Source organism: Antedon mediterranea, chromosome 5 (genome assembly GCF_964355755.1).
Source record: "Antedon mediterranea chromosome 5, ecAntMedi1.1, whole genome shotgun sequence".
In the NCBI taxonomy this organism is placed as follows: domain Eukaryota; kingdom Metazoa; phylum Echinodermata; class Crinoidea; order Comatulida; family Antedonidae; genus Antedon; species Antedon mediterranea.
In genome coordinates, this window is record NC_092674.1 from 20,752,204 (window position 1) to 20,779,810 (window position 27,607).

Sequence of the window (27,607 nt, forward strand, 5' to 3'; positions counted from 1 at the left end):
ATAATTATTAATAAATTAATAGAAAATTAGAGAGGGCACTTTTCGAAAAGAAAATGAATGTTTTTTTATGTGTGTTATTATTCCGCTCGAGTTTATTCAATGTACTGTAATATACACTGTTATACTACTTTATTGGAAAGTAATTATTTTTGTGTGAATCTTCTTGGAGTTGTTTGAAACCGTATGCGCTTACTTCTTTTCTTCAGAAAACATCTAATTTAGATCTTAAAGTGACAACTAAACTATACACCTCACACCACCAACCTCCAACACACTAGTTTCTGCCCACACACACTTCATCTCCTGAACTAACATAGTACAGTATAACTCAAATTAATTGTTCTAATTTTTTTTTTATTGCTGCCTCAAAAAATATTATATAATAGTAACAATATCAGAAAGGTAGATAGGTATTGTAATAATTTTTAAATTTAAAAATGTTTAAAAAAATATGAATATATGTTTATACATACATTATAAATGAAATATATTAACTACTATTTTAGTAATGCATACACAAGTACAGAATATCAGAAATCAATGAATCATGTGTCTAAATGTGGCATTATTAGGCTAATTTGCTTTGAGAAAAACATTGATGCCATTGGCCTATACAAAAAATCAAGGCAATTAGACAAAATATTTACATAAACAATTAATACTAATATTGGTAGGCATAAAATAATAGTGTATATAAACTTTCCTTAAATAGTAACAGTATAGGGCCTTACCAATTTACTTAATACATAATATATGAACTATATTACACAAAAGAAATATAAATGAATTTATAAGGACATGATGATTATCAAACATAGTCAATATAATTAAATTTTAAACTCATTACCGGCATTATAAATAATAATTTAAAAAGATGAGAATGCAAGTAAATATCAGATTCATAGTCCTCATTATACACAATGATTTTCTACTATCACATATTAAAATATAAAACAATCATGTAGCCTTTAATGAGTTTACATGGAGGTCTATTCAAATAAATTTAAATAAAAGGGTTCGTGGAAATTGAAGTTAGGATTCCATCATTTCAACAACAAAAAATATTCAAAATATCCTGCCAGTCTGCGTTCAAAAACCTGCTTAGTTTTTAATACGAGTACTGCTTTCTATACACATAAATTTGATTTCTGCAAAAAAAAAAAAACTCTGTAATAATGTACTTTAATTACTGTAATAATCTAGGTATAGATTATGTTGACCGGGCCAGTGAGAGGGCGATCGACTGTACTACCATAAGTCCTCTAGTGTATACAACTTATTTCTTGTCTACAAAGTGTATAGTAGTATGCTAATAGTACTATTATTAGATTAGGTAGTTGGGAGTAGTTTGGAGAGATACATTTATTTATAAAAGAGTACTGTATATATGGAACTATCTGTGTTAGCCGCCTTTGTATTTTTAGATATAATACCAATAGGTACTATGTATTGGGAAACAATTCAACAGTTATGAATAAAAAAAGTCCTATTTACTCTGTATGTTGGAGGAAATAAGCATAAGAGCAAAGAAAGCCTTGACCACAGGGTGTAAGTCACTATTTTGAATCAGTAGTATGACTTCTTAAGAAGTAATTTAAAAATTATCATTGTATGATCAAAAAGAAATATTATAATATCTAACTTTCTCCATTATATAAATATATTATTTTATCCAAGGGGTTGCAAACACAACTGTTCACATGTCTTGTTAAGTATTGCACCTTTGTCCTGTCTTTATGTTGTCTGTAATGTCACTGCACTAACGGGTGACTGGTAAACGAGCTTTCGCTCTTACGGTTATCCATCCATATAAGTTGTTCATCTCTTATGTTCAGAAATTGAAATGGTAAATAAACTGAAACTGAAACTGTGCTAATGTGGTACAGGTTGACGAGCCAGGAATGATGGTAGTGCCAGTATACCGTGTAGTTTAGCCTCAAGGCAATACCATGTAGCTGGAGTAGCTTGGACAAATACAGTAGAGATTTATGAGACTTGGTGTGTGATGATTCAGTATGATAAATTTGTGCTGTGAAAGACAAAATTGTAGAATTAGGAAGAAAATATTGTAAAATATAACAAGGAAATTATACTATAGTATAATTAAGGGGTAACCGTATAATACATAATTAATAGTAATAAAGGCAATGGCAATTACTTATATTATGTATACATTACAATATTACAAATAAATTCATATATTATTTTATTATAAGGAAATCTGTTTTAGAATGAGAAAAAGCCGTCCCAACCCAGATTTGAACCCAGCTATCAATAAAGCTATAAAACAAAATAGACCATATTGTAGCCGGACTGGGTAGCGTAGACTTACTTGAGGCCTAGGCATAGTACGATTAGCTAGAAGGATACAGGTTAACCCGTACCCATGCATGCCATGCCAACACGCTCGTACCCAAATTTTGGTTTACATATATCCAAAATTTTGGCTTACTTGTACCCATCATGGGCTGCCTAGTAGTAGTAGTAGTAGTAGCCTAGCCTAAGGCAGCAGGCCCGGCCCTAGCCTACTACAACTTAAGTCTAGGCCTAGCCTAGTACTAGTAGGCCTCTAGTTAGGCCTAGCCCTAGGCCCTACCTAGTAGTTAACATCATACATACGCCCTAGAGCCTAGTAGTAGCTACCTACTACTCACTAGCTAGGCCTAGGTAGTAGCAGTAGTAGTTATTGTAGTAGTATTATTGTATTGTAGTATTAGTTGTAGCTGTCCAGTGATCCTTGGTCACTTGTCTAGATCCCCTAGTAGGCCTAGGCTAGGCCTAGGCCTAGTACGTAGTTATTCTTCAACAGTCACACAATTCAGATTCTGCCGGCCGCTGATTGCTAGTGAACAGGGGGAGGGAGAGAAAGAGTTAGAAGAACTGAAATAAGCCGTGACGTATAATAAACATCATACAACATAATAATATAACTAACGAATCCGTATAATATAATAATGTTGTATGTTATAAAGTAAAGTAAATGCGTTTAATATAATACAATTATATTATAATATAATGTATTTTATTAATAATATAATATTAAATGTTCATAATATAATGCTAAAACCAAATAATATAATACAAAAAGTCAATAATTTGTTACATTTTTCACATAATATATTAGAAATAGATATAATATAATGCTAAAACCAAGTAATATAATGCAAAACGTATAATTCATTACAATACAATATATAATACAATAAAAAAATGATATAATAATATAATATTTTGAATACTTCAGACAGCTGAGGCTTGCCATAAATATACATGTCTGCATAACCTGTTTTAATTGAAATTTTTTATGGCATGACAATCTATGTTTTATATTTATATATTTATATATTTTATCTGTATTTTATTGTTAACCGTTTTTGATGTTGTATTGTTTTATGTTTCAAACCTGTTAGTGGCGGTATTTATCGCTGTTGGTTTTGATTGAATAAAATAAAAATAAAAATAAAATGTTACTAATAGTTACTAGGCCTATTATAATGTATATAATTCTTCAAATGTAACACTTAAAAACCTGAAGAAAATTGTAATTTTCTTGATAAAAACATCTGTTAGTGTTACTTCTGTACATATAATTTATAACCTACTACTTCATTTTATTAAAATAAAAAAAAGTACTGTAGATGGAAATGACTACATTGAAGCACACGTACGTAGGGCTAGGCTAGCTAGGCCTTGCTTGTGACGACCAACAAAGTGCTGCTGCTGTGTGAGTGTTACTGTTTGTTGTGAATCTGATGGTACATACATTGGTTTGTGGCTGCCTATACAGTATTATATTATTACAATTCTAGGCCTATTATTATTATTACAATGACGTTCAGTACTACTATTAATATTTATTATTATATTTACAGTGAGTATAGTATTAGCATGGACTCCATGGTATTAGGCCTCTCTAGTACAGCTAGTAGTACAGTATGTATAAATCTGTCACTCGTGCAAAAAAGCTGCTCACGTTTTGTCTTGTGGTTGCTGTCACGCCTCAGTGAGCATCGGTGGCTTACCGAAGAGTCGATTGAGTCCGAAACGAACCGATGGAGGAACTCTCGTACGGAAAAAAAATCGCAAACGGCGCCCCTGCCTTAACCGCTCGGCCATTTGATTTGGTAACATCGGATAAACTATTGTAACTACTGAAAAATATCTTAATTCTGATTTCTGTTACACATACATAACATTTAACACAGATGTTATTTAAAATCATGAATGGAGCTGAACTTTAAAGTTATCTGACAAAGTTTTTAAGTCGACCTATTTTTCATATTTTATTTAGGCATTATGAGTAGACCTATAAGTATAATAATTATGTGTTTCAAGGCCAGTATAACACTCAACAGCAGAACATATATCATGGTATGTTCAAATTACATTATTATTATTACGAATGTCATAATTGCACACATGGCTACTCACGAATTGTACAGCCTCTTAGTCTGTCTTCAGACCATCCACCACAGTAAAAGTAGTTTGTTGAGGTGACCAAGTATCTTTCAGTGCGGTACGCTCGACTGTACCGACGACTTTAAACAAATGCACATTTAGTCAAAGGTATGGTGAAAACAAATACCAACACATATAAGGTAAGTTCAAATTAATTGTATGCCTAAGTGAGTTAACTATCAATATCTTAATAGAAGAATTAGGTGATCCGTACAAACGACAAAATTAAATCTGTTTATTTAATTACACAACAAAAACATATCAAAGGATTAAAAGTAAATAATTTATGTGAAATATCACATGTTACTAAATTGTATGAGAATAAGGCGCAGTATTGGTCTAAAGCAGTAGGCTAGGCAATATATCTATAAAAAAAACAGCCCAAAGTGAAACAAACTGCAAACGGAGATTTTTCTTTGTGAAATGGTCACATCTGATGAGGAGATCAAAATTTGAGCATCACAACTCTGTCACTCATCCTGATGATATGCAAATTAGCTTAAATATGCAAATTATGGTGAAATTACAGGGTTACCATCTCAAAAACTACTAGTCTGGGAGAGTTAATTTTTTTCAATAGTTGACTTTTACCTCGACCCCATTTCTCAATGTTTGCATACATAATGTGACTAAAATGTTCTGTAGATAAATGACCAAGATATAGGTTCCTAATAGCAATAGTAATCCCCAAAATCACACCTTTGTCACACACATTGAGAGTATGCAAATTAGCAGTACAAGTTAAATAAAATATGCAAATAAGGGGAATATTTACAGTTGTCCTATATCTAAAAAACCACTAATGCTAGAGAGTTGATTTTTTTCACAGCCGTATTCAGAATGTACATATTTCTATTTGCTCCAATGAAACATTTTACAAAAAAATGACCGGAAGTACGACATTTGACCCTCAACCCCACTTCTCAATATTGCATATAATTATAATGAAACTAAAATGTCTGAGACTTTGTTCTGCCCTCAAATGACTCCGATACAGGTTTCTAATAGACAACATAGGACTGTAAATCTCAAAATCACACCTGTATCACTCACCTCAAAAGTATGCAAATTATTAGTACAAGTTACATGAAGTATGCAAATTAAGGGATGCAATTACAGGTTCATATATATCGAAAACACTAAGGTTAGAGAGGTGATTTTTTTAAAAAATGTGTTCAGAATGTACATATTAATATTTGCTCTAAATTGAAACATTTTACGACAAAATGACCGGAAATACAACAGTGGACTTTCGACCCCATTTATCAATGTTTGTATACATAATGCGACTTAAATGTCTTTAGAGACTTTATTTTGGACTCAAATTACTGGGATACAGGTTTCCTATAGTCGGCATAGGACCGCTTTGTAATTCCCAAAATCCTTTGTAACACCTCGAAAGTATGCAAATTAGTAATACAAATTACATGAAATATGCAATAATGGGGTGAAATTACTGTCTTCCCATATCACAAAAACCATTATTGATAGAGAATTTTTCAAAGCAAATAAGGCAAAAAGAAATTGCCATAGAAAAAAAAAGCGGTGTAAAGCAATAAAATATCAATAAATAGCTATACTGTAGCAACGTATTAAAGCAAATAACAATGTAAAGCAAAGAAATTGTCAAAAAAAGAATCAGTTCCAATGATTAAACAAAATAAAGAAATAGTCATAGCAAAGTATTAAAGCAAAATGACTTAAAGCAGTATAAGCAGATCATCACTAAATCGAAAAGAAATTGGCATTATAGCCAAAAAAGCAGTGTAAATTAGCATTAAAGTAAAGTATTAAAATAAACAGTATAATGCAAAACAAATTTCCATAGCAAGAAAAGAAGTTTAAAGCATTATCAAAATAAAGAATAGTCTTAAAGCAAATAAGGCTAAACAGTAAATACAGTATAATATGTTTTCCTCCATGGTCACACTTAGTTGCAATAGTGCAAAAAGCATAATTATGAAGCAGTGCGTCAGGCTACTGAATCAAATAAAGCAGTCTGTTAAGTCTTGTATAGATAGCAAAGAAATAGCCAAACATAATTATGTATGTCACAATACAGGGAAAACCAAAAGCAAATCATAAAAAACCATCCTGCGCCTCTCTCGTATTATCACGCTATGTACCACGCCCACAACAATAATATAAAGTCAATGAACAGCACTAAAGTTTGGTTCCCACTTGGAAGCAACGCAAGTGAGTCAAATCAAATGCGACAGTTCAGGATGTCTTCCTTCGCGTCGATAACCTGGGCTTACATTCTTTATTAGAACTAGACATTATTTACCTGTACGTTGATAGGCCTACACCTCCACCAATTAAATAATCCGCAACGTGTTGTACCCGAGGTCCGTCGAGAGATTGGGTACGAGACTCGACGTGTCATCCACACCGATACGTCTCTGCTGCAAACATGTGCACTAATAAAAGAGTATACATTTGCTAAGATATGGTAACCGCAAACACATGGAAATTAGTAGGCCAATTTACTCCATGATAGGTCGTCTGTAGGTTGCCTGACGCTTATGTGCAAGCTGGCAACCTAATAATTTTGTCAATTGATATAACAATAAATAAAACTATTGAACTTACATGATCATACAAAATATGTAGTAAACACATTTCAATGTTATTATTTACATTGCAATGAGTAGAACGATGTTTATGATGGAGCTTCTTCTGAATAAATGCTTCTTAAGTTTTGGCGCAACAATAACAGTTCACATTCATGAGGTCATATATCAACAGCTGCGGCATGTCTCCAGTATAAGTTACTGGAATTGTATTGTATATCACTTCCTCATTCTTTTTTCTTTGATAAGCCCAATATGTATAATATTTGTATCTCGAACCACCGAAAACACCTAAACGTCATGTTTAAATCATGGTATATTTTATATTGTTTTATGAACCTATACAGATGAAGAACTACGAATCTTAAAAAAGCAAACCAAACTTTTATGATGCTTTATTCGTTTGCAGAACACGTAGACTTAGGTTTCTGAACGTTCATAACGCAAGACGGCGGCTTTCGGTTTCCTTGCCTTGTACGTTTTTGTTTTCTAGTTTGAAATACGTTTCAAAATGTTGGAACGTATAGAATGGTCATAAAGCGTCTAATTAACGTTTGTAAAAGACATAGTCATTGACCTTTAAAAATAAAAAAAAAAACAAGGTTTTATGGAAACGTTTAGGAAACTTTGTTCCAAAAAAAACCTTTAAAGTTTTATAAACGTATGTAAACCGTTGTAAAAACAAGAAAAACATTAATTAAAAAAAAGGTTTTAAAACGTTTATTTAAAGATAAAGATTTAGACTTATTAAAAAACGTCAGTAAAAGCATTTTATACGTCTTAAAACATTGTCTTTTAAAAGGTTTTATCAACGTTTATAAACATTTATTATTAGACAAAATCACAGCCTTTAAAAATCAAATCAAAATGTTTTATGAAAACGTTTAGAAAACAGTATATAAGAACCATGGTCTTTAAAACGTGTTCTTGGATTTTTAAAAACAAAACCAAAACGCCATAGAAACGTTTTATAAAACTGGATCCAGGATGTCTTCTGTAGAATTATCGTGGTGGTAGATAGACCCATGCACAATTGAAATAGTAATTACACATATCAAATTATTGAACTTACCGTCCTGGTCTGGGGTCAGACACAATAACATTAATAAAACAAAGAAGAAATATGCCTAAGGCACCTTCATCATTGTGTGTTGTTACATTTGAAACACTTTAACAATTACAAAGTGTTTGGTTTCTGGTTTAGTTATGTTATTAGAAATGTTAGAAATTCCAATCATGTCAAAGGTGTTACCGAGTGTGGCCGTTGGGAAGTATATTTGTGCGATTTACGAGCCTCAGATTGACTCCGAATAACAATGACATTCGATTATGTGAATTTCGGATTTCTGTCCGAAAGAAAAAAGAATTTAAGCTAGCAAGGTAGCTTCATCAGGGGTGAACCTTATCCTTATTTTATGTTACATTATTTTTTCAATGTCTTGTATTCTACAATCGTTCGATTTAGATTGATGTGCACCTATTATTCAAGTCGGGCCAAATCATTACATAATACTTACCAACGCGATGATTTTATGTATTTTATACTCCATGGATTAATACAGTAGGCCCTATGTCCAATGATTTAACATTGACAGTCACTTAAATGCCACAGATGTTTATTGTAGATTTGATTTACCAAAACATATAAAAAAAAACACAAAAAATAGCTATTTTTAATTTCAAAAAGATACTAAATTTATAGATTGAAGAAGTTATTATTGTGAATGTATTGTGTGCACTTACAGAAATCAATCCATTCAACAATTTAGTATCGTGTGTTTGTTGGCCTTTCATATTTGATAGACCTCTATTAATGCGAAAATGAACTTGATACTGTGTGTAAGCCTACATAATTTATTCATAATACAGTTTGTACTAAAATTTAGCCTTAAATGAGGGTGTCTAGAAAACTCAGATCTTCAAAACGGTTTCTATATCTATAAAACTCAGATATCAACATCTAGGTTTTCTAGTTCCAGAATGGAACTAGAAAACTTCCATTATTAATCAGAGGGTAGGTTAAATACTCAATATTATACGTTTTTTTACTAATTGTAACTTGTAGTAGCCGCCTCTACGACTTAAATCATAAAGAAATACAGTACACATTTTCCTTAAGTAGCTTTAGCATTTAGCCTAGCCTAGCTGCACTAGATACAGTAGCAAATAGCATGTTAAATTAAAAGGCAGCCAGGCTCCCGTTAATACCTTCATAATTTGATCGAAAGAATAGTAAAAACTGTTTATGGACATTAACATTGTGTTGTTGCTGTTTGATTACGTTGAGCAGAAATATCGTTTATGAGGTCAACCAAGCACCATATGTGTACCGCCAAACCAAAACCAGGCGTTTGTCGGCAGCAAGGGATTTCTGTAAAATGCTTCTGAATGTGTAAAACCTATATCTTGACCATTTTTAGTTTTTTAAATAATCTTACAGAAAATTTACCGTAGATTCCAAAAATCTATGTATTTTAAAGAAATTATAAGTATAAATCAATGAAAATAACATTTTAATGAGACCCCCTTTTTCGTCTTTGGTGAAAAAATCAAGTTCTATTCTGTAATTTGTGTCTATTTCTAACCAACTTTTACCTCTTTGATTATGAGAAGACCCCTTAATGTGTGGTATTTTTAGAAAGCTCGTGAAAAAATCTTTCCAAAGATAAAGGTTGTAGGTCATGTAAAATAATAGTATAGCCAATCAAACACATTCTTTAATAACCTTTTGGTATAAGCAAACCAGTCTTGTTGCTACGGAATCCTGAAACAGGCAATTTGATTGGCTAACAGAGTGGCTCAAGTCATTGAAGCGTTAAATTTGCCTTTAACAGCTATTCAAAGTACACTGAGGAAGCGGTAAGGTTTTAACAAAACATTCTTACTGTAAAAAACATTCAATATTAATTTATACTTGCTATTTATGCATCCTAGATAATAATAAAACAACATAGAATAGTTTAATGATTTATATAATATGAAAAGTAGAAATATTGGCTTCGCTAGCGAATCATAAACAACAAGAGGTTAGAAAGTACGAAATGACTTTCTAGCGCGACACACTCAGTTTGGTGAACACAGAAACACTTTTGATCAAAATATTAGGCCTAGCCTAGGCATAAGATAAGAGATGAACTGTATGCCAGCTTAGTACTTCAAGTTAGCCTAGTAAAACCACCTAGCATACCTTGGTCAATGTGTTTAAAAAAGTTTAATTTAATTTTTCATTCTGTTTTCAGATCTTGATTGGTAATACTGTAATGTAATACCAATAATAGTTTTGACAGTGGTGGTGATGCTGTTGCTACTTTCTCTTCTCAAACAACTCCAATAATGGTGATACGGTGCTTAATATAACTTTACAAAAATGACTTTGATTCTGATGATACATGAAACATGTATTCTATTATGCAACGTAACCCTAAATAAAACCGTGAAATAACTGTATCGAAAAATATGTATGTATTTAAAAGACCCGGCACAAAAGATGAAAATACTGTTGTTGTAACACGCAGCCTGAAATGACCAAAATGTTATAATTTAAAGTGTACCAATTGTAAATAAATTTAAACACATCAAACACAATCAACTGTCTGTGTATCTTTAATTTTGGTTCGTTTCTATGTGTTGTATTTTTATTGTCACTTTATTAATAGTACTTATTATAGTTATTATTACAAGCCTCACACATAACATAAGTTTAGTAAAAAAAAGTTTACTAACGTATGTTGTTATTTGAAGTCTCATTTGACAATGTTAATGTTACTGGATTTCTTTGAAATTTTCAATAATTATAGAAAAATGTATTAGTTACATTTGTGCTAAATTTCAAAGTCATAGGTATACTAGAAGTTAGCGTTGTCAAGGTGAACATGAGTCGCTGTCTGCCAGCACATATAAACTTCCTGTTTGAACTATTGTTTATCTTTGAATGCATTTTTCACTGCTAAATAAAAATTAATTCTTACTTGTATTTCTTTACTTATTGTATCATAACTCTAAAAATACTTGACCAAATTGAATAATTTTTTCAGTATTTTAAAGCAAATTATGTGCTCTGTACAAATATCTTTAAAACTCAAAATGTCACATTTACGACAAATGCCTGGTTTTGATTTGGCTGTACACATATAGGCCGGTGTAAGATTGAATTGTGTCCAGCATTCAAAAGTGTCCGGGCGGACACTTTTCAGCATTGGATAGTGTCCAGTTGCATGTTTCAACGGGTTCGTGGGCGTTTTTCAACAATTTAATGCTGTCCGGCCCGTTTAATAATGTCTGACCCATGGATTGAAATGCGTCCACTATTAAATACTGTATCATACGTTTTATGATAGGTGGTTGTTTTTATCACGCCTGCACTTGTCTTGTCTTCTTTTAATAACCAATAATACTTAATGATGCCAAACTAATTTTTTTTTCTAATTAAAGATCGCTTTGCCTAAACACCTCCAATTAGGGACCATTATATTATTTGGTATGTGAAAAGACAAGAAGAATAAATAATTGTTAAGTATGTGACAAAAACAAGTAAATGAAGTGGTCCTCTAATTAAAAATCACTTTACCTAAAACACCTCCAATTAGCGACCATTATATTATTTAGTATTAATAAAGCAAGAAGAATATATATTTATTAATTATGTGACAAAAAACAAGTAATTGTACTGGTCCTCCTTCAATAAAGATCCACTTTACTTAAAACACCTCCAATTAGCGACCATTTTATTAATTGGTATGAGTAAAGACAATAATAATTAATAGTTTTAATTATGTGACAAAATTAAGTAACTGTACTGACTGGTCCGCTTCCAATTAAAGATCACTTTACTTTAAGACACCTCTAATTAGCGACCATTTTATTAATTGGTAGGAGTAAATACAAGAAGAATACATAGTTTTAATTATGATAGTGACAAAATTAAGTAACTGTACTAGTCCTCTTCCAGTTATAGATCACTTTACTTAAAGAAACCTCCAATTAGCGACCATTATATTATTTAGTATGAATAAAGACAAAAAGAATACATAGTTTTAATTTTGTGACAAAAACAAGTAATATTGTACTGGTCCTCTTCCATTAAAAACCACTTTACTTATAGACACCTCCAATTAGCGACCATTTTATTAATTGGTATGAGTAAAGACAATAATAATTAATAGTTTTAATTATGTGACAAAATTAAGTAACTGTACTGGTCCGCTTCCAATTAAAGATCACTTTACTTTAAGACACCTCTAATTAGTGACCATTTTTATTAATTGGTATGAGTAAAGGCAAGAATAATTAATAGTATAATTATGTGACAAAATTAAGTAAATGTACTGGTCCTCTTCCAATTAAAGATCACTTCAGTTTAAGAAACTTCCAATTAGCGACCGTTATATTATTTTGTATGAATAAAGACAAGAAGAAGAAATAGTTTATAATCATGTGATAAAAAACAAGTAATTGTACTGGTCCTCTTCCATTTAAAGATCACTTCAATTTAAACACTTCCATTTAGCGACCGTTTTATTATTTTGTATGAGTACAGACAAGAGGAATAAATAGTTTATAATCATGTGATAAAAAACAAGTAATTGTACTGGTCCTCTTCCAATTAAAGATCACTTTACTTTAAGACACTTCCAATTAGCGACCGTTTTATTATTTTGTATGAGCACAGCCCGGAGCACAGACAAGATAGTAGGCATGTTAAGGTGCATATTTTAGGCAAATCCTTCAAATTGTGATAATATTTTGAAACTTTGCACAGTTATTCATTAGGGTGTCAAAAACATGAAATGGAAGGGTTGCACAAAATTTGGTCAGGGGAAAGCCGCCATTTTGGATTTCAAAATGGCGGACCCCAAATTTTCACTTTTCAGGTATATCTCTGCTAAAAAGGCACCTAGAGTTCTGATTTTAGGTGCAAATTATATGGTAGTGGGGTCACCAAACATATTGGTATAACTAACATTTTGATTGCATGGCGGCCATGTTTGATTTCAAAATGGCGGACCCCAAATTTTCACTTTTCAGGTATATCTCTGCTAAAAAGGCACCTAGAGTTCTGATTTTAGGTGCAAATTATATGGTAGTGGGGTCACCAAACATATTGGTATAACTAACATTTTGATTGCATGGCGGCCATGTTTGATTTCAAAATGGCGAACCCCAAATTTTCACTTTTCAGGTATATCTCTGCTAAAAAGGCACCTAGAGTTCTGATTTTAGGTGCAAATTATAATGGTAGTGGGGTCACCAAACATATTGGTATAACTAACATTTTGATTGCATGGCGGCCATGTTGGATTTCAAAATGGCGGACTTCAAATTTTCACTTTTCAGGTATATCTCTGCTAAAGAGGCACCTAGAGTTCTGATTTTAGGTGCAAATGATATGGTAATGGGTAACTTCTTTGATTGCATTGCCGCCGGCGGCCATTTTGAACGTAGCTCAAACTGTACTGGCTTTACACTATTTGTTTATGTTTATAGTTACATGCATTTAACATGGACACTTATTGTAGGTCACATTTTCCCTGGCAACCACACAGCTCTGTATATCGTAAATCACTCTTTCTGCATTTACAGCGTCCAAGATCACAGTCGGTGTGTCCACAGCGAATTAAAACCTTTGTGACATCTGAGATGTGGAGCACTGTGGCGCAGTGGTTAGAGCATTGGACTTGCAATCAAGAGGTTGCTGGTTCAAGCCCGGTCGGTCACTGCAGTGTTGAGTCCTTAAGCAAGATTCTTTATCCACATTGTTCCTCCCCACCCGGATGATAGAAATGGGTACCGGTATGTAAAAAGTACTGGGAAGGTAAATCAGACTCGTTTGTGCAGGAGGAGTGGCATACCCCCACAAACATACACACTTAGTGGAGTCTGGCTCAAACGCTAAAGAAATGGAGATGGGCACCACGGCCATTATCATTAGCTTAGGTCTCGACACTTTACCTTACAGACAATGACATCCTATCGAAAACTGAAGTCATTCATGGCATCTTTTTCCAAGTCGGGTTAAATGTAGCTTTACCTTTTCCTTGAACAGATGAAGTTGTATCACAACCGCTAAAGGAATGAAAGAACAAGTAAGCGGCTGATGCTTGTGGTCCAAGAGAAGAAACAATCTCGTGTATTGGGATGTGCTTCCCCACTCCAAACTCGATCCAAAGCTCGTGGATCCTAGGTATTCTGTGGAAAGCTGACAATGCAATAACAATAACATCACTGTCTACAGTCTTGACAAGAATGCGCGGAAAAATTTCAGCGGCATGTTTAACATGAACAAACATACATTCATCTGCCTCTATGTTACATGGCATCAGCAGTTGTATATTTACAGACTGGTTTGTTGCAGCTCTGTCTCCTAGAGACCCTACAAACATTCCGTGATTTGTGTCAACTTCGATCAGTGACACGACTAGATTTGTTTTTCGATAGATAAATGACAGTTTAAAGTCTGGTACGCGTTCAAACCGCGTTTCTGGTGTAAGGAGGGTCGTTAAAGCCAGCGGGAGCATGCCCAACAATTGGACCACATTTTTTAGATTTGATGACAACAAATCAGAGTTGTTTTCATTTATTGTAACTGAAGTAGTAGAGAACATTGGCACAAATCACGGAATGTTTGTAGGGTCTTTGGGAGACAGAGCTGTAACAAACCAGTAAATATACAATCGCTGATGCCATGTAACATAGAAGAGGCAGATGAACGTATGTTTGTTCACGTTAAACTTGCCGCTGAAATTTTCCACGCATTGTCAAGACTGTACACAGTGATGTTGTTGTCAGCTTTCCACAGAATACCTGGCATCCACAAGCTTCTGATCGAGTTTGGAGTGGGGAAGCACTTGAAGTACATCCCAATACACGAGATTGCTTCTTCTCTTGGATCACAAGCATCAGCCGCTTACTTGTTCTTTCATACCATTAGCTGTTGTGATAGAACTTCATCTGTTTAAGGAAAAGGTAAAGCTACAGTACATTTAACGAGACTTTGAAAAAGATGCCATGTATTACTCCAGTTTTTGAGAGGATGTCATTGTCTGTAGGGCATGTTAGTGAAACAGACAGATTATCTAGAACAGTTTGTTGTAAGTATGTCTACTGCAGAACATTTAATGATGCAATACGATATCTTTTTACAACAAGAGAAAGACTATTGAAAATATCCCCCAACATCTGCGGCATTAAGAGAACATGTGAAACGGAAGCCAGGAAGTGGTACGACTGTCTAGATGCATTCAGGGTTGGACAGGACCCAGCGAACTGGGGATAGAGGAAGGGCGGCAACAAATTTAGTCCAGCTTGGAGTTCATTGCTTGGAGAACTTTCAGATGTCACAAAGGTTTTAATTCGCTTTGGACACACCGACTGTGATCTTGGATGCTGTAAATGCAGAAAGAGTGATTTACGATGTACAGAGCTGTGTGGTTGCCAGGGAAAATGTGACCTACAATAAGTGTCCGTGTTAAATGCATGTAATTACGAACATAAACAAATAGTGTAAAGCCAGTACGGGTTGAGCTACATTCAAAATGGCCGCCATGCAATCAATGACGTTATACTAATATGTTTGTTGACCTCAATATTATATTATACTTTGTAGGCCTACCTAAAATTATAACTGTAGGTACCGCACTGAAACATTTTGAGTTCGCCATTTTGAAATTCAAAATGACGACCGCCATGCAATAAAAATGTCAGTTAAAAACCAATATGTTTGGTTACCCATTACCATATAATTGGCACCTAAAATCAGAACTCTGTACCTGAAAAGTGAAAATTTGAAGTCCGCCATTTTGAAATCCAAAATGGTCGCCGTGCAATCAAAATGTTAGTTATACCAATATGTTTGGTGACCCCATTAACATATAATTTGCACCTAAAATCAGAACTCTATGTGCCTTTTTAGCAGAGATATACCTGAAAAAAGAAAATTTGAAATCCGCCATTTTGAAATCCAACATGGCCGCCATGGAATCAAAATGTTAGTTATACCAGTATGTTTGGTGACCCCCCACTACCATATAATTTGCACCTAAAATCAGAACTCTAGGTGCCTCTTTAGCAGAGAAATACTTAAAAAGTGAAAATTTGAAGTCCGCCATTTTGAAATCCAAAATGGCCGCCATGCAATTAAAATGTTAGTTATACCAATATGTTGGGTGACCCCATTACCATATAATTTGCACCTAAATTCAGAACTCTAGGTGCCTATTTAGCAGAGATATACCTGAAAAGTGAACAATTTGGGTCCGCCATTTTGAAATCCAGAATGGCGGCTTTCCCCTGACCAAATTTTGTGCAACCCTTCCATTTCATATTTTTGACACCCTAATGAATAACTGTGCAAAGTTTCAGAATGTTATCACAATTTGAAGGATTGGGTCACTTAACAGGCCTACTAAGAGGAATAAATAGTTTATAATCATGTGATAAAAAACAAGTAATTGTACTGGTCCTCTTCCAATTAAAGATCACTTTAAGACACTTCCAATTAGCGACGGTTTTATTATTTTGTATGAGTAAAGACAAGAAGTTTAAATAGTTTATAAACATGTGACAAAAAACAAGTAATTGTACTGGTCCTCTTCCAATTAAAGATCACTTTACTGTAAGACAGACAGATGACAGTTATCACGACTAAAAGGTGAAATATCTCCCGAGAGCCGCTGTTTTGAGGTTGACCTGACAATTGTGGCCATTACCAATTGGGACATTACCCTTGCTGGACATCTGGTAAAAATAAATACTGATTATGCTGCCACTCGCAAATCTGTTAAGGGACCGCTTCTCACAATGGACAACCTCCTGAAGTGGTAACCACCTCTCATAACGGACTGCTTTTCATAAACTACCACCGCTCGTAGACGACCACTTCTTTTACCGACTACACCTCCCGTACGTGACCACCTCAATAGAGGTGGTAATGTGCGAAAGGTGGTCGTTACGGAAGGTAGTCGATTAAGAGAAGTGGTCCCTTAGGAGAGGTGGACGTTTTTTTTTTAGAGATTATTCGAAAAAAACAAAAAAACGAATACCCTTGAGTGAACGTATAATTATGATGCGCAATTAAGGTGTTTATTTTGCCATATAAAATATAAAAAAATAAATATTTTTTGGTAATATGCATCAACAATATTTTTCAAATGTATTTTAGATAGATAAATAAATAATGTAAAATCTCTAGAAACAAAAAAAATATTGTTACTAACCAATTCAATGTTTTATTAAATAAAACCAAAAATCAGGCATCTGTGAAAAAAAATGTAATGAAAAAGAACTCACTTTAACAATGACGAACTTACTTGTTTAAAGCACTTTTGTTATCAGTTAATATTATTAAATTAGTAACAGCATTATGAATATTACAAAATAATATTTTGAGAACTGAAAAATATTTTGAGGGAACAAATATATTTAGGGAGAACAAAATAAGATTTCAAGAACTGAACAATATAAAAAACGAATTACTACTTCGAGACAAGGAATGATCGAGAGAACGAAATAATTTCGAGGGAAATTATTTCGTTCTCTCGCGAATTAGTAATTCGAATTCCAATGAAATAATATTTCGAGAGAACGAAAATAGGTAGGCCCTATGCCTATATGATTTAGTGATATTCATTCCCTAGAAATAATAATACAGTACCGGTAGGCTATATTTTTTCAAGTTGTCGATTTACTTCAAATTGACAACAGGTTGTATTTACTCAATCAAAAACAAACAATTTAATTTGATTAGACTATATGTCTCCAGATATAATAATAGTAATATTTATTTCAATCGACTTGATATTTTGCGATTCAAGTTGGTATTCTAAGGAATTATAATTACCCTAACGGGAGTTGGTGACCGTCCAGTGCCCTAGTTTTTACGGGGTTAATATGATGTCGATGGTCCTACTTTTTTATCGATGAAAGCTGCCCGGGTGGTTGCAGCCATTTTCAACAGCTGATATTACACTATTCAATGCTGAAAATTGTCCAGTGGACACTTTCAAACACCGGACACATTTAAATCTTACACCGGCTACACGAATCTGATGATGAACATGACCACACACTTTGTAGAAGGTGCTGTAGCAGAGCGTACGGTGTGCAATTTATTCTATAAATATATTATTTCTGAAAAGTAAACATTGTGTCTACACCATGGCTTTGTAACATTATACATATCATCCCTAACGGAGCCCCGTATATCAATAAAATTTAGGCCTGCTGGTAAGGTACGGTACTGCATAAGTTACAAATAGAGTTCTGAAAGTGACTTTATTGGTCGTTCATAATGTAATAATGAAAGTATACTGCTATCTTTATCGTTATTGGTAACCAACAATAATTCGATATGATTGTTACGTTTGTTTGGTCCGATAATTAATAAATAAAACCCAGAGCTTTATATTTAGGTTAGTATAAGGCCTATCCTACTATTACCGTGGACCGGGATTGTAATGTATAATTTCTTGAATTCAATTATGCAGAAATAATGACATTAAAAATGAGAAAAAGAACACAGATTATATTAATAACAATAACTTCATAATTTATTATATTCTTTCGATAATTTAAACTTGATAGTAGAAGGCCTTTGACAGTGTGGACCACACTATTGCTGTGAACAAGCTAGTTAAATTAGGATGTAGACCAGAAATAATACCTTGGATCATAAGTTTTGTTTCAGAACGTACACAAAAAGTGAAGTATAACTCCGTCTTGTTTAATAGTGTTCAAAGTGTTAAAAGTATGTAAATACGTTGATGATTTATGTATCGGTGAAGTGGTTAAAAGAAACAATTCTTCTAATATCCAACAAACAGTTAAGGATTTTTTTATATGGTCAAATGAAAATAAACTCAATCTTAATGTTGATAAATGTAAAATGATGTACTTTTCGTTTCAAAAAGCACTTCCAGTCATTGATCCCATTGTAATTGACGACCGACAACTGGAATGTGTCACAGAAGTGAATATCATAGGTGTTTGGGTCCAAAACAACCTTAAATGGGATACAAATGTTAGTGAAATCATCTTTAAAAGTAGTAGAAAACTTTATATGTTATGTCGTCTAAACAAATTCAGTGTCCCTGTAGAAGATCTAGTAGCGGTTTATACTGGCTACATTAGATCTACCCTTGAATATGCGGCTCAAGTGTGGCATTCAGGTATAACTATAAAAAAATACAGAAGAGAGCATTCCGAATCATTCTAGGTCATAAATATATAGATTATCCCCACGCATTACGTAACCTTAACCTCCTAATCGGAACGTAGAACAAAGCTGTGCCTTAAACTTGCCAAAACTTGCGCAAAAGACGATCGTTTTTCATGGCGGTTCAATAAAAATAACACAGCTCACAATATGGTTCTTCGAAACCCAAAAAATGTTGAGCCATTAGCCAAAGTCAACCGTTATCATAATAGTGCAATCCCGTATTTTACCAGAATTTTTAATAAAAATAATAATAATATATAAAGATTTTTAAAACAACTACAGCGTGCAACATCTGTTGGCTCCCTTGTGTTTTTTAGTGAATTTTTATACTTTTTTAATGTTTTTAATGAATTGTTAATCAGTTTAGTTTTTTTCATATATATATATATATATATATATATATATTTATAAGTGCATATCCGTACCGTAATTTTTATACTTAGTAATTTAAAGATAATTCTTCAACCATATATTTTTATATCTAATTGGTAAATTTGTTATTGTCTTTATATGTGTATATTGATCTGTGCAATTTTTATTGTTATGTAAATCCCAAGCAATTCAGTTTCTTTTCTGTGATTTGTGGATATATTAAAATAAATTAAATAAATAAAAATAAATTACAATTAACAAACAAAGGATCAGAGCTTTTACAGATTTCCCTTTTGGGCACAAAGTATGCTTCTTAGTGGGAACGTATTCGTCTCCTGACTTTTGCATCTTCTGATATTGGTAGTCATTTTGCTTCTTGTACACTGCGAAAAAAAAGCAATCATTTAAATTTCTCTCGCTCAATCCAAATTTCTTGGAGGCGCTAAACTATTCCAAAATATGCGAGTCTTTCCAAAATACGGAAATGGTGGAGGGCTTTTATTTATTTTTTTTTTAGATTTATCAAATACGGAAATATAGTAACTGCAATAACATAAACAACTAGAAAGCCACTCCGAGAGTGCATACCTCCACCTACTGTAAAATTCTCCTTCTTAAAGGTTATGTAACCAGCCTTTCAACTAACAATAGTTTCAGTTGTCAGGAACGCCAAAAACAAACGAGTGAATTTGAACAGAAATAGGTTTTTAAAAACTACTCGTTTAAAAAAAACCCTGTACATTAATTCAAATTATGTTTTAAAATTACAAATTACAAATTATAACTTTTGCTTCTTGCACAAAAGAAATTTTTTGGACAAGTAGTTCTCGAGAAAATGCAATTTCAGTTACTTGTTACTTTAAGACTGCTCGCTGGCTTTTGGAACTTCTGTCCTATCTTTTAACACTAGGTCTGAAAATAATACTAAAAAGTGTTCCGAATTGCCTCCAAAATTTAATGGAGTGGTCCTTGACCACATATCTATCTGTATTTTCTTATTGGTAAAGATATTGCAATACCTTTTTGAGTAATTCTGCTAAGAAACAGACACACGCGATCGATTACACAAACCTCATTGGCGGAGATAAATAATACATGAGCGTTTTTGTATTTCTGTGTTAACCTTATAGCATACTTTCTTGTTAATTGTTTCCAGAATTGATTCATTTAAATGGTGGTCTTTCCTTTAAAAGGGTAGTTATGGGTGACAGGAGGAAGGTGATGAGGTGGGGGAGGAGAAATTTGCGTTGTGGTATGAATTTAGCTACCATGCTGTTATTTACCACATCATAGTATCTTCATCTTCATCGGTATGAGTTCCCACAATCATCATGTTGATTATTACGGAACTAAGTTGGTGTGGTGGCAGTATTCACAGCTGATTTTGGCTTTAATTGTTTGGATTTATTTCTTATATTATTTTATTTATCTATTTTTGTAAGGCCGGCGGAAATGATCAGAATATTGAATCTAAAGTTGTTATTTTTATTTATTTATTCATTTCCCAACCAACAGTGAGCTCATGGTTCACCACTTACAGGAGGGAACAGTTGAAAATGTATTAGTGTAAAACAATGCTTATACTAATAATTCATTCTTTGGTAAGATATCAATGAGATGTGTTATTATACCTGGTTAGATTAACTATCTTTTAACACGCCACGTACCTTTACTCTTGATTACTCTTCCTATGCGTACAACAATCAAGATAACCATTACACCTACGGCGCTGTTGGTCCACTTACTGCCGTCCTTAAAACAGAAACAATTGAATTAAATTAAGCGTACGTAGAAAAGCATGTTTCATTGCCCAGAAAGGTTGGTGATTCTTACACCCGATGTTCTTACGAGTTAAAGAGGGTAGTACATATTTGTATGAAAGTGATACATAATGGAATCAATCATTCATTCGTAGTAAGCTGTCATTAGAAAGACTCCTATCATTGTACGATTTATCGGTAGCAAGAATGCTAGTTGATCTAAACCCAGTACCGTATGATTTTTACAATCATTCATGAAGTTTAATTTGTGTATAATGTGTATGTGCAGTTTTCGTCCAGCCATTTGTAGGTTTTGTAAATATTACTAAGTTGACTTTTTACTTTACCTAATTCAATGGTCAAACAACAATAAGCGTATAACTACTCCAAATATCCATATAATGTTACAGAAGAGTTTTCTAAACAGTGACTGATTTTATAGAATGGTTACCTTTTTGGCGACATGCTTCTCTTCAGATATCATCGTTCTAGACAGCATACTTGAAGAAGCAGCTAAAATAAAAACAAAATAAATAGCATGTTAACATAACTCAAAACAATAAACAAAGTGGATGTAGCCATGTTCTATAAAAACAGTAATCTACTTACTTAATTATTTTGAAGATACGAACATCAAAACATGCTTGGTGGAAAATTAAAAAGCGCAATGATTTTGTACAGTGTATTCTTATTTTTTTGTGAATGACTTTACTTTGACCAGCATGGTCACTAAGCAAGAATGCGGACGTGTACAACATATAAAAAAGAATCTTACAGAGGCAAACGCCGATATCAATTTTTTAAACAAAAATGTAAAAAATCGTATACATACGAGGAAGCTTATTGTGTTTGTGTGCTTCAAAATCAGCATCGCTACATCCATCACATCTCAGACATTTCGTCTGTCCTTCTTTAGGCTGGTGAAACCCTTGTGGGCATTTCTGACACACTGCAGGCAAGTTATCATTTCCACGGTATGACCCGGGAGGACAGTTCACTAAGAAATGAAAAGTAACATGTGATTGTTCTACCTTTTCAAAACTACATAAATAAAAACAGAACATACGAACATTTTAATTTAAACAAAATCAACAACAAAATCAACTCACCACATATATATCCATCAGTGTGTGCGTACTGAGTGTTCGGACATATAGGACCATTTAAAGCAGCATTAAACTCTACCATTTCAACAATTTCACCTCTATGTTTGAATGTTTCACCAGGAGTGAGCATATTTTTAAGCTGGACTACTTTTTCATGGATGCTTTCAATCTTGTCTTTAACCCGATATGCTGATTCTTCTCGGCTTACAGTTACCACATCAATAGATGTTGCATTTGTACTTTTTATTTCAAATGTTGTCTGCCTTAGAAATGATTTACCATTTTGCGTGAATTCCTGATAGTTGAGACGTTCTAATTCTGCATCAGTGTTACTCATGACATTTGCAATAGTATCTTCCAATGATGTCTTTTTTGACTTGAAAGAGCCTACACTGAAAAATGATATAGCGATTTTGCTCGAGAATTCTGGCATCGATATTCCTAGAACGTGAAGTTTTGCCGCACTTGATAGCTGTTGCCCGTGATTGTTTGAAGCTTTACATGTATACCATCCATCTTGGTTAAATGTTGGGCTTAATATCTCAATAATCGAGCCATTCTGACCTGGGATTAGTTCCATATCTGACGATAAAGACTGAAAGTACCATTGATAGTCTGCCAGTGGCCGAGCGGACGCCTGACAAGTGAAATATGCGCCTTCAATATTACCATGTTCGATTACAGTGTCTTGCGGATGCTCGGTGATCAGTGGTGCAAATTCAATTGTGACGTCACATTGTAATGATGAAACCTTTGTAACTTTATTGCAAGCCTGACAACTGTAAGTTCCAGAATTAGATGAATTTACTTGGTTTAAATGCAATGAGTTTGAATTCATTCCACTCAGTATTTGGCCATTAAACTTCCAACTAAATTTTGGTAATGGATTTCCAGTGGCTTGGCACGTCAGAGTAATGTCCTCTCCTTCAACAGTAGATATGTTTGGTTTTGGGTGCTCGGTAATGACGGGAGCTTCTAAACATATATCATTGTAATTTTTGAGAAAAATAACCCGAGTTAGTACAATCTTTCCACTTGTTTCTAGTTTATCGGAGCTTGACAAATTAGCATTCAGAAAAGTTGATACATATTCATCGAGGGCAGAAACATTCTGGTAAATCTCTTTACCTTCTGACAAATATTTTAAAGCAATCAATTCCGCTGTTAAGCAATCATAAAACCCTTCGCAGTCAGTGATACCACTTGCATTACGAGTATATTGATCCATAACAGTTTTCCAATTAGTCATCAAGTCAACCTCAAGTAATGATTTGGTGTTGTTTGTTTTCCTCTTTAAAGAATTAATAACTTTTGACAACGCTTTTTCCTCAACTCCATTACCTGTATTGGACTCTTCTAAATCACTCATAGTTAAGTTAAAATATAACAATGCACTTCTATTTACATCACTCGGTGATGTTACCACTGATAGATTGTACAAGTAGTCATGTTGAAACATTTCTTCTGTTTCCAGTGATTTTGCATTAGCAACTTTACTAATATTTACAGTCTCTAATAGTGTTTGGAAAGAATGTTTAACAAAATCCAGTATGTTGTTATAATCTGCACACCTCTCCTCATTTCGAATGACATTTTGATCTCGCGAAAGGCTGCTTGTAATATTGAGATCTTGAGAATCGTTCACCAGAATATAACCGATCTTTTGAATTGGTGGCTGTTGAATAAAGGTAGTGATGTCACGTCTTCTACGAAATCCATCACGGTTTTGGTTTACTCCTCTCCTTCTTCCAACTGATCTTGTTACGTCACCAAACAATTCTCCCGTAATGAAAAGTGCAGCATTTTCAATAGTGTAATTTAAATTGTTGGCATCAATAAATACTTGAATCTGTACAGGAGTAGATGACAACGTCATATAACATACAACTGGAATCATGGAAGTGTCTTCTTCAACTAGATCAATGTTAAAGTGAAGTTTCTTTAACTCTAAACTGTCTTCAAGTGATCCGTTTATTTGATGTTGTTTTATATTCAGACCTGCTTCAACTTCTCTTCGTATTTTGTCCAATGCATCTTGGGTATTGTTGAAATGTTTCTTCAGTATCATAACCCTATCTGATACTTCTTTTTGCTGGTTCAATGCATTGTCGAGATCGATTAGTGCTTCGTTCAATACTGCCTCTGCAACTGATGCACTTAAAACAGCATCATCACACTCTTTAATAGGCACAGCAAGGTCGGGTGTTTCTTTTTTTATTTGATCAAATGCTCGACTTCTTTGTTTTCGGCATTGTTCATTTGTTTGCACACAATTGGCGTCCGGTATATGAGTACTGCAAAAGACTTCTTCTGTTTTAGACCTCTTTATTTGACCTATGATTTCATAATTGACACATGTGCTACATGATTGCAACGTAGCTGTTACTAAAACTGGTTTTTGGCATTCTTCACAACATTCACCTTTTGAATAAGAATTTCGACTGCCTTTCTTTATGGACGTTATAACAGCTATTACACCACTAATATATTTTTTCATAATAAAATCATACGCAGCAGTAATAAGTTTTATAGGATCTAAACTCATGGTCTTAACCGGGGTTGCTAAATAACAAATATCGCAACAGGCGGTTGTCTCGTTAACAACTGTTGATTCTTCTTTGTTAATACAACATTCATATGGAACATATCCATACACATCTTCTACGTAGGGAACAAGTTTACTTCCGGGTAGACATACACCACTACATTCATGTATTTCGCAAACATTGTCCACGGCTTCTTCTAAATCCCTTGTATCATGGCGTAAATCTTCAAGCGTTTTGCGAGCTCTTTCAACTGCATTGTTTGCTTCAACAATATCTTTTAAAGCAGAATCATGTTTATCCCTAGCTTCAGCAACATTAGCTGTTTGAATGGCTTCTTCTTTCAATGTATTCTGCAATGTTGATATTGCTATGTCGAGGGACTTTGAAACTTGGCTAAGTCTTCGTTCGCTATCGTCAACTAATTTATGGGATAAAGAGATTATGTTGTTTTTCAATATTTTCCCTAATGACAATGGACCTTCAACTGCTACTTCTCCATTTGCAGATAACACCATCGACTCAAACGATCCCAATCTTGATGTAACGTTACCACTCACATCAAATAAACCCCAAAGCTTACCAGAAAAACTAAAATAAATATCATCCATTGTCAGGTGCATAGTGGTATCTTGTTCAATTCCAAGTAGTTTTATATACACTGGTATATTTCCTATCCAATGATTAACATTGCATGCAAATGCTAATCTTAATTTTGATCCAGCTGGAACACGGATGAATTGATTGAGGGTTTGAGTAATAAAGTACTCTCCTGTCATGCAGACATTAGGAACGGGTTGATTAATCTGGTGTTGGTCTTTTAGGTTTGGACAATTGTTAAATGAATTTAAGACGTTTACCTCCAAAGACGGAAAACAGAAATTATTTGATAAACATATTCTAGAGTTAATGCGGAAACCAGACCCTGACGTAGTTTCATAAACGAAAAGATTCTGTACTTCTACAAGAACTTTGTTACTGAGATGCTCTATTCTAGCTGTAACATTAAGAACATCATTTTGCAGATTATTCTTACTGGGATTGGTAGACAATTTATCATTAACATTCCAAAGAGAATTCAAAATACGTTTACACTGTACACGTAAATCTGCCAGAGAAATAGCAATCTGTTTCAAATCTTTTTGGGTTAACGCTTGAAAATACTGATTAATATTGTAAGTTAAATCATTGACTGTAGATAACAGAAAAGAATATAAGTCGTCATTTTCAACAGCCAATAGTTGTTTACTCAATTCTTTCACTTGAGGTGGCATGTTTTTAAGATCACTTATAATCTTTGTCATCATGTTTAGATCTGATGGAATATCAAGATTCGGTGACAAATCATAATTCACAAACACTTCTACAGTAGATTCCTCAGTATTGAGTAGCCAGGAAAAAGGCGTGTCATCAAAAGATGCAAATGACGTAGATGATTCCATTCTTATTCCTCGATCAGGAGAAAAGAATCCATCTACAACAAAACCTAAACAGACACAACATTATCATTAAATTGTATTGATTAACATTTTAAAAAAGATTGTAGAGATGTCACTGTACGCTACAATAGTGCAACCTAGCAAGTAATTTTTTGTCGTTCTTGTCTTTCTTGTTTACTTAATAATATCAGGGAAGAGTTAAAGAGTTAAATTACATGGAAAACTCACGGACCTTACATCAAACGTTACAACGCGCGGCACCACCGATTCGATTACATAATCAACGGATGTTCGCTCAAGACGAAGTAATTGCTTTGCGCATGCCCAGAAGCGATTGTTTTCCGGTCGGTGACCGCTAGACTTGCTCCAAGTCTGTATTTATTGTCTTTTTTTATTTCATTCAACACGTCGTCGTTTTGATTTTTGTCTGAAAATACAGACTTGTGAAACACGTATAGAAATCGATTTGCAGACCGCAAACCTCCGATAAGAATGACGTAGGTTATCATACCGTATTTAGCTATGTGGGGCGGGTTTATGTAAATATGTGGCTGTAGAATCAACCAATCAACGGACCTCATTTTGGGGCTCTAATTAATTGCATTGTGCAATACAGGATGAAAGTTATCGCGAGCGAGTTTCGTGGTGGTAACACTCGTTATTGAGCTAGTATTAAGTAGCCTAGGCTTACATCACCGATAGACCCATAGCCACAAAAACATGGATGAGTTCCAAAAGAAAACACCGAAAAAACAACATACGCGAGAAGTACTGTCTCCGCACAAACTTCAGTGCGTATGTATAGTTTGTGGGGAAGCAACTCTGAAATCAAGGAGGCTTTCATTATTCCATGGGGAGACAGCCTTGGACGTTTTCAAGCGATTAGACATCATCCTTAGCCCTCAACAATGTACGTCACTCACCCAAATCAAAGGTAGCGGAATATCGTGTTGTCGATTATGCGACATGAAAATAAAAACGATACATAGAAATATTGAGAAACTAAAAGGGCAAGTTAAAAACACATTTGCTCGCTTTGTAAAGCAGGTAACCGTTTTAAAAAGAGCTGCCCCAGCAGTGCCTTCTTCTAATACAAAAAGAAGCTTGGAAATGGAGCTGAGCTTAGGATGTCGCGGAGAAAGCCC

The 27,607-nt window shown here is 33.9% G+C and overlaps 1 protein-coding gene across 1 annotated transcript; it reads right to left on the bottom strand.

Moving 5' to 3' along the window:
• Positions 1-19,833: 19,833 nt before the first annotated feature.
• LOC140048905 (uncharacterized) lies at positions 19,834-27,043 on the bottom strand. Its single transcript, XM_072093707.1, has 6 exons — positions 26,974-27,043; positions 22,484-26,509; positions 22,207-22,371; positions 21,826-21,887; positions 21,282-21,366; positions 19,834-19,997 (listed from the first exon to the last, which is right to left on the bottom strand). The coding sequence occupies exons 1-6, from the start codon at positions 27,041-27,043 to the stop codon at positions 19,834-19,836; spliced, it is 4,572 nt and encodes a 1,523-aa protein (XP_071949808.1).
• Between the last annotated feature and the right edge of the window lie 564 nt (positions 27,044-27,607).

Bases quoted from the DNA above. Each gene is read 5' to 3' on its own strand.
- LOC140048905 (XM_072093707.1), bottom strand. From the start codon at position 27,043: ATGAGGTCCGTTGATTGGTTGATTCTACAGCCACATATTTACATAAAC. The intron at 26,510-26,973 runs GTATGATAACCT...GTGTCTGTTTAG, and splicing joins GCCCCACATAGCTAAATACG to GTTTTGTTGTAGATGGATTC. The intron at 22,372-22,483 runs GTGAGTTGATTT...TTCATTTCTTAG, and splicing joins CACTGATGGATATATATGTG to TGAACTGTCCTCCCGGGTCA.